The sequence below is a fragment of the Cherax quadricarinatus genome, chromosome 97 (assembly GCF_038502225.1).
Source record: "Cherax quadricarinatus isolate ZL_2023a chromosome 97, ASM3850222v1, whole genome shotgun sequence".
Classification (NCBI taxonomy): Eukaryota; Metazoa; Arthropoda; class Malacostraca; order Decapoda; family Parastacidae; genus Cherax; species Cherax quadricarinatus.
Genome location: NC_091388.1, coordinates 5,582,845 through 5,600,072, shown reverse-complemented (window position 1 = coordinate 5,600,072; position 17,228 = coordinate 5,582,845). Strand labels below are relative to the sequence as shown.

The 17,228-nt window shown below is 40.4% G+C and overlaps 2 protein-coding genes across 2 annotated transcripts in view; both read left to right on the top strand.

Moving 5' to 3' along the window:
• Window positions 1-5,560, top strand: part of Spt6 (transcription elongation factor Spt6) — a 65,970-nt gene extending 60,410 nt beyond the window's left edge. The window contains exon 13 of the mRNA XM_070105187.1: window positions 1,314-5,560. Within this exon, the coding sequence (XP_069961288.1) occupies window positions 1,314-4,866 (3,553 nt within the window). The 3' untranslated portion in view covers window positions 4,867-5,560. The remainder of the gene's footprint in view (window positions 1-1,313) is intronic.
• Window positions 5,561-9,988: 4,428 nt separating this feature from the next.
• The window catches only part of LOC128705007 (GTPase Era, mitochondrial), a 31,555-nt gene continuing 24,315 nt past the window's right edge, over window positions 9,989-17,228 (top strand). Inside the window, exons 1-2 of the mRNA XM_053800239.2 lie at window positions 9,989-10,187; window positions 11,538-11,719. Coding sequence (XP_053656214.2) covers window positions 10,100-10,187; window positions 11,538-11,719 — 270 coding nt within the window. The 5' untranslated portion in view covers window positions 9,989-10,099. The remainder of the gene's footprint in view (window positions 10,188-11,537; window positions 11,720-17,228) is intronic.

The window sequence follows — 17,228 nt, the reverse complement described above, 5'->3', positions numbered from 1 at the left end:
ATTCTCCAAATCAATGCAGTCTTGTTCTCAAGGGGTTTGACTTAACCTAAGTCCTCTGCTCTGACTCTTACCACAGGGCTGTATTTAACTTCTAATTCTCCTGCTTGTTAAATGATCCTGTTACAAGTCCAAATTTCTTTACCAGTAGAAACAATGGAAACATAAACTCATATGCAGTTTAATGTGATCCTTTATTGACAACGTTTTGCCCACACAGTGGGCTTTTTCAAGTCACACACAGATCTGTGTGTGACTTGAAAAAGCCCACTGTGTGGGCAAAACGTTGTCAATAAAGGATCACATTAAACTGCATATGTGTTTGTTTCCATTGTGTTGGTATTTTATACCATTTATTTTCACCAGTAGAAACAGTTGTGTTTCTCCAAACAGGTTGTCTTATATCTCACACAATCATTGGTTATATTTCCTAACTTTTTTTTTTCAACACTGGCTATATCCCACAGAGGCAGGGTGACCTGAAAAGAAAAACAAAAGTTTTTATTTTTAAATTTAGTAATTTATACAGGAGAAGGTGTTACTAACCCCTTGTTCTTATTATGTGAAAAAAAACTACAGCGAACAAATAGTGAGATTCCAAGTGGTGTCATGATTTCTAGGAATATTGATTCCTAATGTGTTTGTGCATGCTAAGTTGAACACCACACAAGTGAGCCTATTTCTGTTGTCTCAAGATTTTTTTAATATCCTAGGAAGGCCTAAAGGATGTACCACATTGCATCAGTTCTATAAGTAATCTGAACACCTCATAAACTCCTAGCCCAGTAGGATACAATACTATATATGCTCAAGGTCAGGGTCAAGGATAGCATTTGTGTTACGCTTTAGTAGTTGTTTACTAACATTATGTTTAAACTGCTTTGAAACATCATCTTATATGCTCGTGCCCCAAATATGACTGGAAATACGATATAAAAAGTGACCACAAATGTATAAGAGTAAAACTCTGCTATTATCTCTTCCCCACTTACCACTTTATAAGTACAGCCTCTCCTCACTTAGCAACGTACTCGTTTACCAACCATTTGGAGATATCTGCTGTTTTAAACTGTAGTGTTGACATGTCTCTGGCAAAGCAGTGATGGAGTGAGTGATGGTGAAAGTGTTTCTTCTTTTTTTGGGTCACCCTACCTTGGTGAGAAACAACCAGTGTGTTAAAAAAATATTTAAATGCATGGAAAAGCATTGGCTGCATAGTAAAAACATTTTATAACTTTATTTCAAAATTAAATATGATTAAAATAAATTTTTAAATGGTGTTCACTTATGTGAAATAATGAGTATTGCATTTTCAGAATGTGCAGCACTCCAGAGCGTGTTCTTGAAGCAGCTGTGAGAATGGTCGGCTGGCAGTTGAGTTGTGAACCATTGGTACGACGCACAGTCAGAGAGGCCTACTTTGAACGTGCCAGGATCAGTTGCAGGCCGACCCCACAAGGGGTGAAAATAATTGACGAACATCATTCGCTATATTCGCTGAAATACCTTAAGGATAAACCAGTCACAGACCTGCAGGGTGACCAGTTTCTTCGTCTTAAATGTGGTGTTGAAGACAAACTTATGACAATTAGCTTGTCAGATACCATTGAAGGGAACACAACCATAAGTTACCTCGATGAAATGAAACAACTGTATTATCGGGATGAATTTTCCCAAGTTGTTCAAGACTGGAATGATCTGAGGGGTCGGGCAGTTACCTTTGCCTTCAAACGAATTATAGAGGATCTTAAACGAGAGCTGTCTCAGCGTCTACTTCAGGAAGCTAAGGATCATGTACTAGAGCAGTGCTGTAGTAAGCTTTATAACTGGATTAAAATTGCACCCTATAATCCTGGGGATTTCTCCGATGAAGATGAGGATGACTGGGACACTGGAAAAGGATTTAGAGTATTTGCTATTTCTTTTGTTCCTGATCTTTCCCAGGCAGCATTTGGTTGCTGCATAGACATTGACGGTGACTGTTGTGAGTATATTCGTCTGCCGCATTTACTCAAACGCCGTAACGCTTACAATGAGAGAGATGCGATGGCTAAAGAGAGTGACATTCGGCGCATGCAGGATTTTATTATTCGCCGCAAGCCGCACGTTATTGCCGTAGGTGGACAGTCTCGGGAAGCTCAGATGGTCAAGGAAGACCTGATCCAAATCCTCAAAGATCTGGAAGAACAAGAACAATTTCCCAAAATAAATGTTGAAATAATTGATACCGACCTTGCTAACATTTACGCGGTGTCGAAGAAGGGAGAAGCAGACTTCCTAGACTACCCTCTACTCCTACGACAGGCTGTCTCCATTGGCCGACGAGTTCAGGACCCACTGATTGAATTCTCACAGCTGTGTAATACTGACGAGGAAATACTTAACCTAAAATTCCACAGTTTACAGGATCAGCTAAACCCTACCGAACTTCTTGACTCTCTCTACACCGAATTTGTCAACCGCACAAATGAGGTCGGAGTTGACCTAAATCGTGCTGTAGCATACCCTTATACTCAGAACTTAGTCCAGTTTGTTTGTGGTCTAGGACCACGAAAGGCCAACCTTCTTATAAAGAATATGAAGCAAAATAATCAACGTCTAGAGAACAGAAACCAGTTAGTTGTTAACTTCCACATGGGTCCAAAGGTGTTCATTAACTGTGCCGGATTTATAAAGATTGACACCAATGCTTTGGGTGACAGCGACAATTATATAGAAGTTCTAGACTCAACGAGAATTCATCCGGAAGCTTACGATTGGGCTAGAAAAATGGCCGTCGATGCGCTGGAATATGAGGACGAAGAGGGTAAACCTGCAGAGGCTCTGGAAGAAATTCTAGAAACCCCAGAGAGACTTAGTGAGCTTGATCTTGAAGCTTTTGCTACTGAGCTGCAAAATCAGGGCTTCGGTAAGAAGAACACAACTTTGTATGACATTAGACACGAACTGAATCATAGATACAGAGATTTCAGGTTGCCTTTCAGGTCTCCTACAGCTGAAGAGGTGTTCAACATTCTAACCAAGGAATCACCAGAGACATTTTACGTTGGTAAGCTTGTACAGGTTTCCGTTACTAACTTCATCCACCGTAAACCCCGAGGCGATCAGCTGGATAATGCCAATCCCGTCAGAAATGAAGACACTGGTCTTTGGCAGTGTCCGTTTTGTCTCAAGAACGATTTTCCTGAGCTCAGTGAAGTGTGGAATCACTTTGATGCTGGAGATTGTCCTGGTCAAGCCATTGGAATAAGAGTGCGATTAGACAATGGCATATCGGGTTTTATTAGCATCAAGAACTTGTCAGATAAAACAGTGACAAATCCAGCAGAGAGGGTGAGACGAGATGGTCTCGTTCTTTGCCGTATCATGAAAATCGATCCAGAGAAGTTTTCTGTTGAGCTCACCTCCAGAACGTCAGACCTACAGGACAGAGATAACAAATGGAAGATTCCGAAAGATCCATATTATGACCATGAGGCTGAAGAGAAAGATTTGAATATTGATAAGAAGAAGAAGGATAAAAAGAAGACACAGTATCAGAAGCGAGTAATTGCTCATCCTTCCTTTAGAAATATTGACTACAATGAAGCTGAAAAGGTGATGCAACAACTGGAGCAAGGGGAAGTTATCATCCGACCTTCAAGTAAAGGTATTAATCATCTCACAGCCACCTGGAAGGTCACTGATGGAATCTGCCAACATATCGATATATTGGAACAAGACAAACAAAATGACTTCTCTCTCGGTCAAAAGCTGTGGATTGGGAATGAAGAATTTGAAGATTTAGATGAAATTATCGCTAGATATGTATCGCCTATGGCCATGAATGTAAGACAGATTCTTGAATATAAATACTATAAAGAATCCATAATGGGCAACAAGGAAAAAGCAGCAGAGTTTCTGAAGGAAGAGAAAAAGAAGAATCCAAAGACAATTCCATATATATTTTCTCCTAGGAAGGATTTGCCAGGTAAGTTCCTCTTATCATATTTACCAAGAGTTAAAGTGATCCATGAATTTGTAACTGTCACTCCTGAAGGTTTTAAGTTTAGGCAGAGAATGCAATATCCAAACCTAGCTGGACTTCTCAAATGGTTTAAGCAGAATTTCCGAAGGGCATTGCCAGGGGCAACGCCGGGGATGATGTCAACACGCACACCGTACATGGGTGGTACAACACCTAATCTTATGGGTGTCGATGCCTCAACAATCCAGAAAGTGGCTCAGAACTTGAATCCACATATGCTTCATAATCTGTCTCAGGCTGCTACTAATACTCCTTATAGTGCCAATACACCTGGAGCTTTCTCTCAGAGCTACTCAAATTATGCTAATACTCCTTATACACCTTCAGGTCAGACACCCTTTATGACTCCTTATGCTACTCCTGGCCCATCCAACACTCCTCGCTACAGCGGTTCTCAGACGCCTTTATATGGTAGCAGTGGTAATCGAACTCCATCACATCGTCCCACTACTGGACTCTTACCCCAGCCATCTCGTTCTGGCCCTTCAGTTAGTACTCGTTCAGAACAGATGGACTGGAAAATGGCAGCCGCTGCTTGGGTGCAAGCCAAGGGTGGAAGTAGCGGACACGACAGTGGACGAATGACACCACGACACCATGACAGTGGCCGAATGACGCCACGATACTCCGATTCCCGAGACACTAGATACCCCTCTAGTCCTAGATACCCCGATGATGCATCTCGCCGCACCCCACGATACGACGATCGCACACCTCGCCCATACCACGATTATGACAACCCCCGTGCTACCCCTCGCTCAGCTCGGTCAACGCCTAAAACTATCCACTCTCCTGCTAACATGAGCATAGGAGGAGACCAAACCCCGCTCTACGATGAATAGTCTTACAAGTAAATTTATTAAGAAAATGTTTTGCCAACCAGTGGCTTCTTCAGTCTGATACAGAGAAGAACGGTGGACTGATGGAGCTGCTTCAGTCTGATACAGAGAAGAACAGTGGACTGATGGAGCTTCCTCAGTTTGATACAGAGAACAGTGGACTGATGGAGCTTCTTCAGTCTGATACAGAAAAGAGCGGTGGACTGACGGAGCTTCTTCAGTGGGATACAGAGAAGAACGGTGGCTTGAAGAAGCCACTGGCTGCTACGATGAATAGTGTTACAGGTGAATTCATTTGTTACAAACGGGCCTGTAACTTCATTTTTTTTCTTTATAGTTTGTACAGGGCAAGATTTGAAACTATTTAAGGTTTAGAGTTTAGTACGTATTGTAATTTAAAGTATGATTCACATTTGTATGGGATTTATACAATGACAGTCTTGTTAATGTGTAAAAAGGTATGTATTGTCTGTAATTTCATTCATTATATTTTTTTTATTGCATGTGAACATCGTACACTTCATATTTTTTATAACAATTGTATTTGAGATATGTGAAGTTATCCCATATAGGCAAGATGCATTGCTACTCCCTGTTAGGTCTTGTTTAGCATTATGCTTGCAACTAAGAGTGTGTGTGTTGCCCGGGCTCCTGTAAAACACTACTGTGATCTGATCAATAAACTAGACAACACAGACTCTGCGTTTTCATTAACCTCTTTTACGTATTAAAAGGACTTAGCACTTAGTTGATATTTTCTTTATTCAACACACCACCTGTATCACACTGAGGCAGGGTGACCTTAAAAGATAAAATGCTGGTAGCAAGGTGCTAGTAACACACTCCTGTATAAATTACTGCAGTGCTCTATGACCCTTATGGGTTCAGTGATTACTTTTGATTAACATGACTCACGAAGTCGTAATGACACGATTGCAAACAAACCATACCACTGGCGGGATTGAACCCGCGGTCAGTCTCTCAAAACTCCAGACCACACTAGCTGGAGATTCGTCTGTAAAAACTTGCATTTGTGGTCACAGTGGTGCCTATGCTAACCTTCCTATGGTGTAGAAATATACTACCTAGTTGGACGAATCTTCTTGTGGCTAGCTGGTCCAGTGGCTAACGTGACGGTCTGGAGTTTTGAGACTCTGACCGCGGGTTCAATCCCGCCTGTGGTATGGTTTGATTACTTTTGATTATGTATAAATTACTAAATGCAAAAAGTGAAAGTTTTTCTTTTTAGGTCACCCTGTCTCGGGATACAGCTGGCATGTTGAAAAAGAAAAAAAAAATTTTCAAGTTACATGGTTCACCTTATACAGACCATAGCTGATATCAGTAACATATATAGGAAGTCCTTGGTTATGTCCCAGGATGCCACCCACACCAGTCCACTAACACTCGGGTACCTACATACTGCTAGGTAACCAGAGACAGCAGGGATGTGGTTCTCATCACCTAGACTGAGAGACTGATAACTTAAGTCTTCTAATATCTTCTGTATGTATGTCTACCATCTTCAACCAACTGAAACACTATAACTAACAAAAACTAAAGCTTAATAAAACTATCCAAAAGTAACTAGAACTAAAACTACCCAAAAGTAACTATAAAACAACCCTAAAGTAATTATAACTAAAACTACCCTAGAGTAACTATAAAACTACCCAAAAGTAACTATAAAACAACCCTAAAGTAATTATAACTAACTATAGCCCTTGTGTGGTGAGGGGCTCTTGATTTAGGGAATTGGATCTGTGCTCCAGTTCCCCGAATTAAGCCTGAATGCCTTCCACATCCCCCCCCCCAGGCGCTGTATAATCCTCCGGGTTTAGCGCTTCCCCCTTGATTATAATAATAATATAGCCCTTGTGGCTTAGTGCTTCTTTTTGATTATAATATAACTAAAACTACCCTAGAGTAACTATAAAACTACCCAAAACTAGAACTAAAACTACCCAAAAGTAACAAACTAAACAAAAGCAACAAGAACTGAAACTACCCAAAAGTAACTATAAAACAACCCTTAAGTAATTATAACTATAACTACCCTAAAGTAACTAAAACTACCCAAAAGCACCCCTCAATGGAGGTTCCTGCTGTATAGCATTTGTGGTTTAGCGCTTTTTTTTTTATTGTAAGGGAGGTTCCTTGATGCTGGAACCCCTCAAGGAAGGTTCCTTGATGTTGGTGAGGGGCTCTTGATTTAGGGAATTGGATCAGTGCTCCAGTTCCCTGAATTAAGCCTGAATGCCTTCCACATCCCCCCCCAGGCGCTGTATAATCCTCCGGGTTTAGCGCTTCCCCCTTGATTATAATAATCCTTGATGCTGGTGAGGGGCTCTTGATCCAGGGAATTGGATCTGTACTCCAGTTCCCTGAATTGAGCCTAAATACCTTCCACCCCTACATGCGCTGTATAATCCTACGGGTTTAGCGCTCCCCATAATAATGCCCAAAAGTAACTATAAAGTACCCAAAAGTTACTATAACTAAAAATACCCAAAAGTAGGTAGAAGTAACTAAAAACAGTAAAAGAAGTACTAAAACCATCTAGAAAAACGAAAACTAAACTAAAACTATGTAAAACTATCTCCCCTCAAGGAAGGTTCCTTGATGTTGGTGAGGGGCTCTTGATTTAGGGAATTGGATCTGTGCTCCAGTTCCCCGAATTAAGCCTGAATGCCTTCCACATCCCCCCCCCCCCAGGCGCTGTATAATCCTCCGGGTTTAGCGCTTCCCCCTTGATTGTAATAATAATAATAATAATAGGTAAAACTAAGTTAAACAAACTTGACCATTACGGTATAAGAGGCCATGCACTTGCTTATTTCAAATCTTACCTTACTAATAGGTATCAGTATGTCACCATTAAAGACACAGCATCAACAACACGGCCACTTGATACTGGAGTTCCGCAGGGAAGTGTCCTTGGTCCCCTGCTCTTCATATACATCATATACGTATCAATGATCTTTGTAAAGTAAAAGGACACAACGTAACTAATGTGACATTTATTGTGGCAACGTTTCGCTCTCCAGGAGCTTTATCAAGCCATTACAAACAATACATGTAATGGCTTGATAAAGCTCCTGGAGAGCGAAACGTTGCCACAATAAATGTCACATTAGTTGCACTTGTGTCCTTTTACTTTACATATTGTCGGTAATTCTACCAACTTTATTACACCCATTCTCTTTGCTGACGACACGACTTATGTCATCTCTCACCCTAATCTTGCCACCCTCAACACCATTGTTAACGAGGAGCTGATCAAAATATCGACTTGGATGACAGCCAATAAACTTACGCTTAACACTGACAAAACCTACTATATTATGTTTGGTAGCAGAGCAGGAGATGCACAAATTAACATTAAGATCGACAACACTCTAATTACCAGACATAATGAGGGCAAATTCCTAGGCCTATACCTTGACAACAACCTGAATTTCAGCACCCATATCCAACACATAACCAAAAAAGTATCCAAAACGGTTGGGATCCTCTCCAAGATACGATACTACGTGCCGCAAAATGCCCTTCTCACACTATACCACTCACTTATTTATCCATACCTCACCTATGCTATTTGTGCTTGGGGATCAACTGCAGCAACACACCTAAAGCCAATAATAACCCAACAAAAAGCTGCAGTAAGCATAATCACTAAATCCCATCCCTGGCAACACACTCCCCCACTCTTCATAGATCTAAACTTACTCCCTGTTCAGTACATCCACACTTACTACTGTGCAATCTACATCTACAGGACCTTAAACTCCAATATCAACCTTGACCTAAAACGCTTTCTTGATAGTTGTGACAGAACCCACAGGCACAACACCAGACACAAACATCTCTACGACATTCCCCGTGTCCGACTAAACCTTTACAAAAATTCAATGTATGTCAAAGGCCCTAAAATCTGGAATACCCTACCTGAGAACTCTAGAACTGCAGACACATTCATCACCTTCAAAACTACCATTAGAAAACATCTTATCTCCCTGATAAACCCCGTCAACTAACTACACGAATACCACCTGGTGGTTCACACTTACACTCACTCACTCATTTGACCATAAACAGAAATATTAATCTCAATCTTAAAATAATAAATCCTGTGATACTCCAATACTGAAACTATGTACTGTGCCAAAACAAAAGCATTCACATTGCTAAACTCACAAACTAGTATTTAGTCACTTAGCCATAATACCAACTTACCTCATAATTTGTAATATTTTAAAATTAAGAATAAAACTAAGTATGCCCGAAATACCTAGCCATGCTAGGCGTTCTAGTGGTACACTCTGTAATACCTAGCCATGCTAGGTGTTCTAGTGGTACACTCTGTAATACCTAGCCATGCTAGGTGTTCTAGTGGTACACTCTGTAATACCTAGCCATGCTAGGTGTTCTAGTGGTACACTCTGTAATACCTAGCCATGCTAGGTGTTCTAGTGGTACACTCTGTAATACCTAGCCATGCTAGGTGTTCTAGTGGTACACTCTGTAATCACAATTTTACTACATGTAAACCACACAATAACCAAATTTCTGTAAACTCAGCATTGTAATCCTTATAGAGAATAAACTTTGAATTTGAATTTGAAAACTAAGTTAATTATTATTATAATCAAGGGGGAAGCGCTAAACCCGGAGGATTATACAGCGCCTGGGGGGGGGGATGTGGAAGGCATTCAGGCTTAATTCGGGGAACTGGAGCACAGATCCAATTCCCTAAATCAAGAGCCCCTCACCAACATCAAGGAACCTTCCTTGAGGGGCCTGGTGGCTAAAGCTCCCGCTTCACACACGGAGGGCCCGGGTTCGATTCCCGGCGGGTGGAAACATTTCGACACGTTTCCTTACACCTGTTGTCCTGTTCACCTAGCAGCAAATAGGTACCTGGGTGTTAGTCGACTGGTGTGGGTGGCATCCTGGGGGACAAGATTAAGGACCCCAATGGAAATAAGTTAGACAGTCCTCGATGACGCACTGACTTTCTTGGGTTATCCTGGGTGGCTAACCCTCCGGGGTTAAAAATCCGAACGAAATCTTATCTTATCTTATCTTAAACTAAGTTAAACTAAGTTAACTAGTGTTAACAGTACGGTAGCAGCTCTCAGCTGCCCTATAAACCATCAACAACATGGCCGCCTCAACTTTATTCTCGTCTTATTTTTGATGAAAATTAGGTGTTTTTTGGTGTTTTTTCTGCGCCATGATGATAGGCAGGTGCTTGTTGCAGGTGTTGAGAGGCGTTAGGTGCCAACACCTGCAAGTGCGACACCTGAATCATGCTAAAACAGGTTAGTTCGTAGGTACCTGGTGTTAGTACACCTAGCAGTAAGTAGGTACCTGGTGTTAGTACACCTAGCAGTAAGTAGGTACCTGGTGTTAGTACACCTAGCAGTAAGTAGGTACCTGGTGTTAGTACACCTAGCAGTAAGTAGGTACCTGGTGTTAGTACACCTAGCAGTAAGTAGGTACCTGGTGTTAGTACACCTAGCAGTAAGTAGGTACCTGGTGTTAGTACACCTAGCAGTAAGTAGGTACCTGGTGTTAGTACACCTAGCAGTAAGTAGGTACCTGGTGTTAGTACACCTAGCAGTAAGTAGGTACCTGGTGTTAGTACACCTAGCAGTAAGTAGGTTCCTGGTGTTAGTACACCTAGCAGTAAGTAGGTACCTGGTGTTAGTACACCTAGCAGTAAGTAGGTACCTGGTGTTAGTACACCTAGCAGTAAGTAGGTACCTGGTGTTAGTACACCTAGCAGTAAGCAGGTACCTGACAGTTTACCTAGTAGTAAGGAGGTAACTGGGTGTTAGCTCACATTATTAGGTACCTTTCTGTTGCTTCATTTAAAGTAGTCGATGTATGTCTATTAATGCTATGTTCATTAAGACTATGTCTATCAAGACTATATTAAGTCTGTGTCTATTAAGACTATGTCTATTAACACTATATCTATTAAGTCTGTGTCTATTAAGGCTATGTCTATCAAGACTATACTAAGTCTGTGTCTATTAAGGCTATGTCTATTAACACTATATCTATTAAGTCTGTGTCTATTAAGGCTATGTCTATTAAGACTATGTCTATTAGCTATATCTATTAAGTCTGTGTCTATTAAGGCTATGTCTATTAAGACTATGTCTATTAGCTATATCTATTAAGTCTGTGTCTATTAAGGCTATGTCTGTATGTCTATTAAGTCAGTTGTCTGCAAGACTTTATAGAATTAATTTTTTCCGTTGTCATTTGCTAACGAATCTTAGGCCTATGGTTCAAGCCATTTTAAAATTTTGAGTTTGTATCAGCCTATGTAGAAAAAAATAAGTTTAGAATTTAAAAAATAAAATCCAAATCTCTTCGATTTTATTGTACGCTTTGTAGGATTTTTTTTGTAAATACGTGAAACATTAAAAAATAAGAGAAATGGCTACAGTGTTTTTTATTGCTTATTATGACAATTCTTGTAACAAGAATAGTAAATTATTAGGCCTGTGATTCAAACCATTGTAAAAATCTCTAGCCTGTATCAGTTTTGTAACAAGAATCATTAGGTCAGGTCAGGCCAGGCTAGGTCAGGTCAGGTTAGGTTAAGTTATTTGTTTAATGTCCTTATGGCTGTAAAGACTCTCTGTGTATCTGTTTAGGAGATGAGAAAATCTGGGAGAATATATATCAACGTGAGGTACCGAGGACTATGGAGGAGATGGGGTTGGCACTGCAGAAGGAGGTCCAGTCTCCGCCTGATGCACGCCTTCTGAAGGTAGCCATCGTTGGTGTGCCAAACTGCGGCAAGAGTACTCTCATCAATACACTCGTGGGATGGAGAGTAAGTTATAAAGAGTACAAATAATATACTTTCATTTTTAATATACAGTGGTGGCCTGGTATCCATGGTTGATACCAAGAACTACCATGGATATCACAATGGAGAGTAGAAAACCCTATATACAGTGGACCCCCGGTTTACGATATTATTTCATTCCAGAAGTATGTTCAGGTGCCAGTACTGACCGAATTTGTTCCCATAAGGAATATTGTGAATTAGATTAGTCCATTTCAGACCCCCAAACATACACATACAAATGTACTTACATAAATACACTTACATAATTGGTTGATTGGGAGCTGATCGTAAACTGGGGGTCCACTGTATAAGTTTTTTTTTATTCGCAGGTACTCTCCCGGCCCGGGTCTTTTCCAAGTAGTGGTGACCCGGCCTTGGCTCTCTATCTGGGGAGTGTCTCGAGACGTAAGTCTCCCATGGGAGGAGGTACAAGTACCCCCTCATATATAAGTTGTTTTTGGTTTATATACATACCTATGATTAAGTTTAATTAATAAAATAGGCACAGTAAGTGGAGAATTATCACTTTTTCACTGATGGGAAGAACTTCACAAGCTCTACTTTTGTTCTTTGTCCCCATTTTTATTAAACAAAATTAAGGGTTATTTTTGGGCCGTGGAGAACCACGGAAACTGAGGCCGTGAGGGTTCTACTGTGCTAGAATTTTCCTTGGATGAAGTATCAGCAGAATTCTTCCTTGTCATGATAAGTGGTTTTCTTAAAAGCTTGTGCAGATGGTCCTCAGCTTATGATGGGGTTATGTCCTGCTGAACCCATTGTAAGTTGAATATGGTAAATAGATAAGTAAATAACTACTGTCCCTGAATTAGTAAATAAATAATTACTGTAATGAACTAAATACAGTGGTACCTTGGGATACGAACTTATTTCGCTCCAGACAGCTGTTCAAGTGCTGATACTGAACGAGTTTGTTCCCATAAGAAATAATGTAAATTGGATTAATCCATTTCAGACCCCGAAAAATACACTTACAAAAGCACTTTCATAAATACCCTTATGTAATTGTTAGCGTTTTGAGCTGTTTGTATCCTGAGGTACCACTGTACCAGTACAGTAGAGTGCTGTACTGTACTGGTATGATATTTACAGTACATTGGCTTGATTACTGAAGGATGACTACTGAATTGGCATTGTACCGTCTTAGAGTCAAAATATTCTAAGTCAAACTATTGTAAAGTGAGGATCACCTGTAGTATGGTTTTTATTAATTGATCAGAATCTGAGGTTTTCCCAGAGGTAAAGCATCGTAAATGTATAAAGTGGTTTCTCTAAATAGCAAAGATAATACAATAGACCCTCACCTAACGATATTAATTGGTACCCGAGAACGAATATCGTTAGGCGAGTTTTTTAGTGTTAGCTGAGGCAAAATGTTAGCGTTAAAATGTATCGTTAGGCAAATTTAACATTATGCGATGCGTTCGTTAGGCGAGGGTCCACTGTACTGATGCCCAGGTAGGCATACTTCACTAACACGTTGGTTAGGCTCCGGAGAATGCAGTCATTTATTATCGTATTTTCTGGCACATAAGCGCATAAGTATACATGATGTATAAGACGATGTTTGCAAGCATTTGTAACGCAACATTAGTAAACAACTGCTAAAGTGTAACGTAAAATCTACCCTTTACCCTGACCATATAAGGCACAAGCTGGTTTTCCAAGATTTTTTGTGAGGAAAAAATCGTGCTTTGTATGATGAAAAATATGGTAAGTGCACAGTAGTATTACACCCAAAAAATAGTAAGTGCACAGTGGTGTTAGACCCAGAAAATACAGTAAGTGCACAGTAGCACTAGACCCAGAAAATACAGTAAGTGCACAGTAGCACTAGACCCAGAAAATACAGTAAGTGCACAGTAGCGCTAGACCCAGAAAATACAGTAAGTGCACAGTAGCGCTAGACCCAGAAAATACAGTAAGTGCACAGTAGCGCTAAACCCAGAAAATACAGTAAGTGCACAGTAGCGCTAGACCCAGAAAATACAGTAAGTGCACAGTAGCACTAGACCCAGAAAATACAGTAAGTGCACAGTACTGCTAGACCCAGAAAACAGTGTTCAATTCAGCTTGAAGTCAGTTGATGTGTGCATCATCACCATGCTAGGCCTTTTATGTTGCAATCAACACATCAGGAGCTTGCAGTGTTGCAGAAGAGAGAAGAAGGTCCAAGCAGGTACGATCACAGGAAGCACCTTTTCTCGAATGGCCAAGAGCTATCATTCAACTCCCCTATCTTAACAGCAAGTGTTGATAATAATAAACATAATATGTATTAGTGAAACACTAAACCAGTAGCCTCCCAGATAAACCAGGCTGTGATGGATATGTGAGTCTTTGGGCCACCAGCAGCAACAGCCTGGTTGTCCAGGCTAACACCAGACCAGCCTGGCTCATGGCCAGGCTCTGAGAGTAGTAAGACTCTTGAAACTCATCAAAGGTATATCAAAGGTAACCTTTCAGTATGAAAGAGCCAATTTGAAAACTCAAATTTAGGGGTCTACAATTGCCAATTTTATCTGCATAAATCACACACATTAGAAATGGAAGATGGCCATTAGAGGCGGCAGTAACGTTTTGGTGTAAAATGACTTTAAATGTTTTGTAATTGATAAATTAGACACATGTGCAACACTTGGGTATATTTAATGAGGAAATGTTTTGCCACACAGTGGCTTCATCAATCCATACAAAGGAGAATCATGAAGAACAGAAGGAGTGTGAGGTAATCAGTCCCTCAGCCTTAGTCGATGTAATCAGTCCATCAATCTTGAAAAGAATACAGCATATGTGTGAAGAAGTGGCTTATATACTGTAGGCAGATGATGAGGTGCAGCAGTCGTAGGTGGTAACACATTTGTCCAGTGTGGAAGTAGGTCGTGCCTAAGGGTTAGGCAAGCGAAGAATTCCCTGTATTAAGATCCCAAGAAGTTGCTGTGTCAGACAGGATTGTAGATGAATAGTTCAGAGAACCATGGTTCTCTGAGCCATTCTTCTACAATCCTATTTTGTAATTGTTGACACTATGCCGTGTGGAACCTACATAAAAGTGAATTCAGAATTTCACGCAAGGTCTGCATCTGTTTCCTAGAAGGACCACGTGTGGCCCTCCGACCAGAAATTGGAGACCCCTGGTGTAGGTGAATCACTCTAAGAGGTATACCTACTGTTACTGTACCTGGTATACCTACTGTTACTGTACCTGGTATACCTACTGTTACTGTACCTGGTATACCTACTGTTACTGTACCTGGTATACCTACTGTTACTGTACCTGGTATACTTACTGTTACTGTACCTGGTATACCTACTGTTACTGTACCTGGTATACCTACTGTTACTGTACCTGGTATACCTACTGTTACTGTACCTGGTATACCTACTGTTACTGTACCTGGTACTACCTACTCTTAGTGTACTTGGTATACCTACTGTTACTGTACCTGGTATACCTGCTGTTACTGTACCTGGTATGCCTACTGTTACTGTACCTGGTATACCTACTGTTACTGTACCTGGTATACTTACTGTTACTGTACCTGGTATACCTACTGTTACTGTACCTGGTATACCTACTGTTACTGTACCTGGTATACCTACTGTTACTGTACCTGGTATACCTACTGTTACTGTACCTGGTATACCTACTGTTACTGTACCTGGTACTACCTACTCTTAGTGTACTTGGTATACCTACTGTTACTGTACCTGGTATACCTGCTGTTACTGTACCTAGTATGCCTACTGTTACTGTACCTAGTATGCCTACTGTTACTGTACCTAGTATGCCTACTGTTACTGTACCTGGTATACCTACTGTTACTGTACCTGGTATACCTACTGTTACTGTACCTGGTATACCTACTGTTGCTGTACCTGGTATACCTACTGTTACTGTACCTGGTATACCTACTGTTACTGTACCTGGTATGCCTGTTACTGTACCTGGTATACCTACTGTTACTGTACCTGGTATGCCTACTGTTACTGTACCTGGTATACCTACTGTTACTGTACCTGGTATACTTACTGTTACTGTACCTGGTATACCTACTGTTACTGTACCTGGTATACCTACTGTTACTGTACCTGGTATACCTACTGTTACTGTACCTGGTATACCTACTGTTACTGTACCTGGTACTACCTACTGTTACTGTACCTGGTATACCTACTGTTGCTGTACCTGGTATACCTACTGTTACTGTACCTGGTATACCTACTGTTACTGTACCTGGTATGCCTGTTACTGTACCTGGTATACCTACTGTTACTGTACCTGGTATGCCTACTGTTACTGTACCTGGTATACCTACTGTTACTGTACCTGGTATACCTACTGTTACTGTACCTGGTATATCTACTGTTATTGTACTTGGCATACCTACTGTTACTGTACCTGGTATACCTGTTACTGTACCTGGTATACCTACTGTTACTGTACCTGGTATACCTACTGTTACTGTACCTGGTATACCTACTGTTACTGTACCTGGTATACCTACTGTTACTGTACCTGGTATACCTACTGTTACTGTACCTGGTAATGATAACTGATATGTAAGCATACTGCTTAATGAAATATAAATGAAATTCAAAATTTGATTGCATTTTCTCCATAGATTAAAGCCATTCTAGAAACATAATTTACTTCCTAGACTTAAAAGAAATTTTTATTTGTAATAAAAGCCTTTGCCATTTTTGTATTATTTATTTATTATTAATTTTGACATGATACAATGTACTATTTACATTAATTCTTATTGCATATTTTCCAACGTGATCTTTTTTTTTGCTATTTATTTTTTATACATCACTATACTTGTATTTCTTAAGAAAAAAGTTGTATTTTGTGAAGGGTTTATGCGTTCTTCATAGGCCTACCATGTTTAATTCCACCCCCCCCCCTCCCTGGTGATATTCTTAACTATTATAAATCTAATGGTTATGATTATAGCCATAATTTTTGGAGGGGTGAAGGGGTAATCCAGTGGAAGGCCTCTGTCAGATGACCTAAAGTTCCAGCTGTGGGTTATCATCTAAGACCTACATCAGGAAACACTTGTCGTGTTACCTGATGAACTTTATCTAACCTAACCTAACTTATCCTAACATAACCTTACCAAGCATACCCTAACCTAACCTAACATTAATGTAACCTACCCTAATCTAGCCTAACGTAACCTAACTGTAACCTTAACCTAGCCTAACCTAACCTAACCTAGCCTATCCTAATGTAGCCTAACCTACCATAACCTAACCTAACCTAACCTAACCTAACCTAACCTAACCTAGCCTATCCTAATGTAGCCTAACCTACCATAACCTAACCTAACCTAACCTAACCTGTGGTGTTCCCATCATGTGTAAACATATTCTTTTCTCACCTGAAGACTCTTGACCATTTCTTCAAGTGTGACATAGGAACATTGTAAGTCGAAGAGCACCTGTATATTGGTTTTCTAAAGTG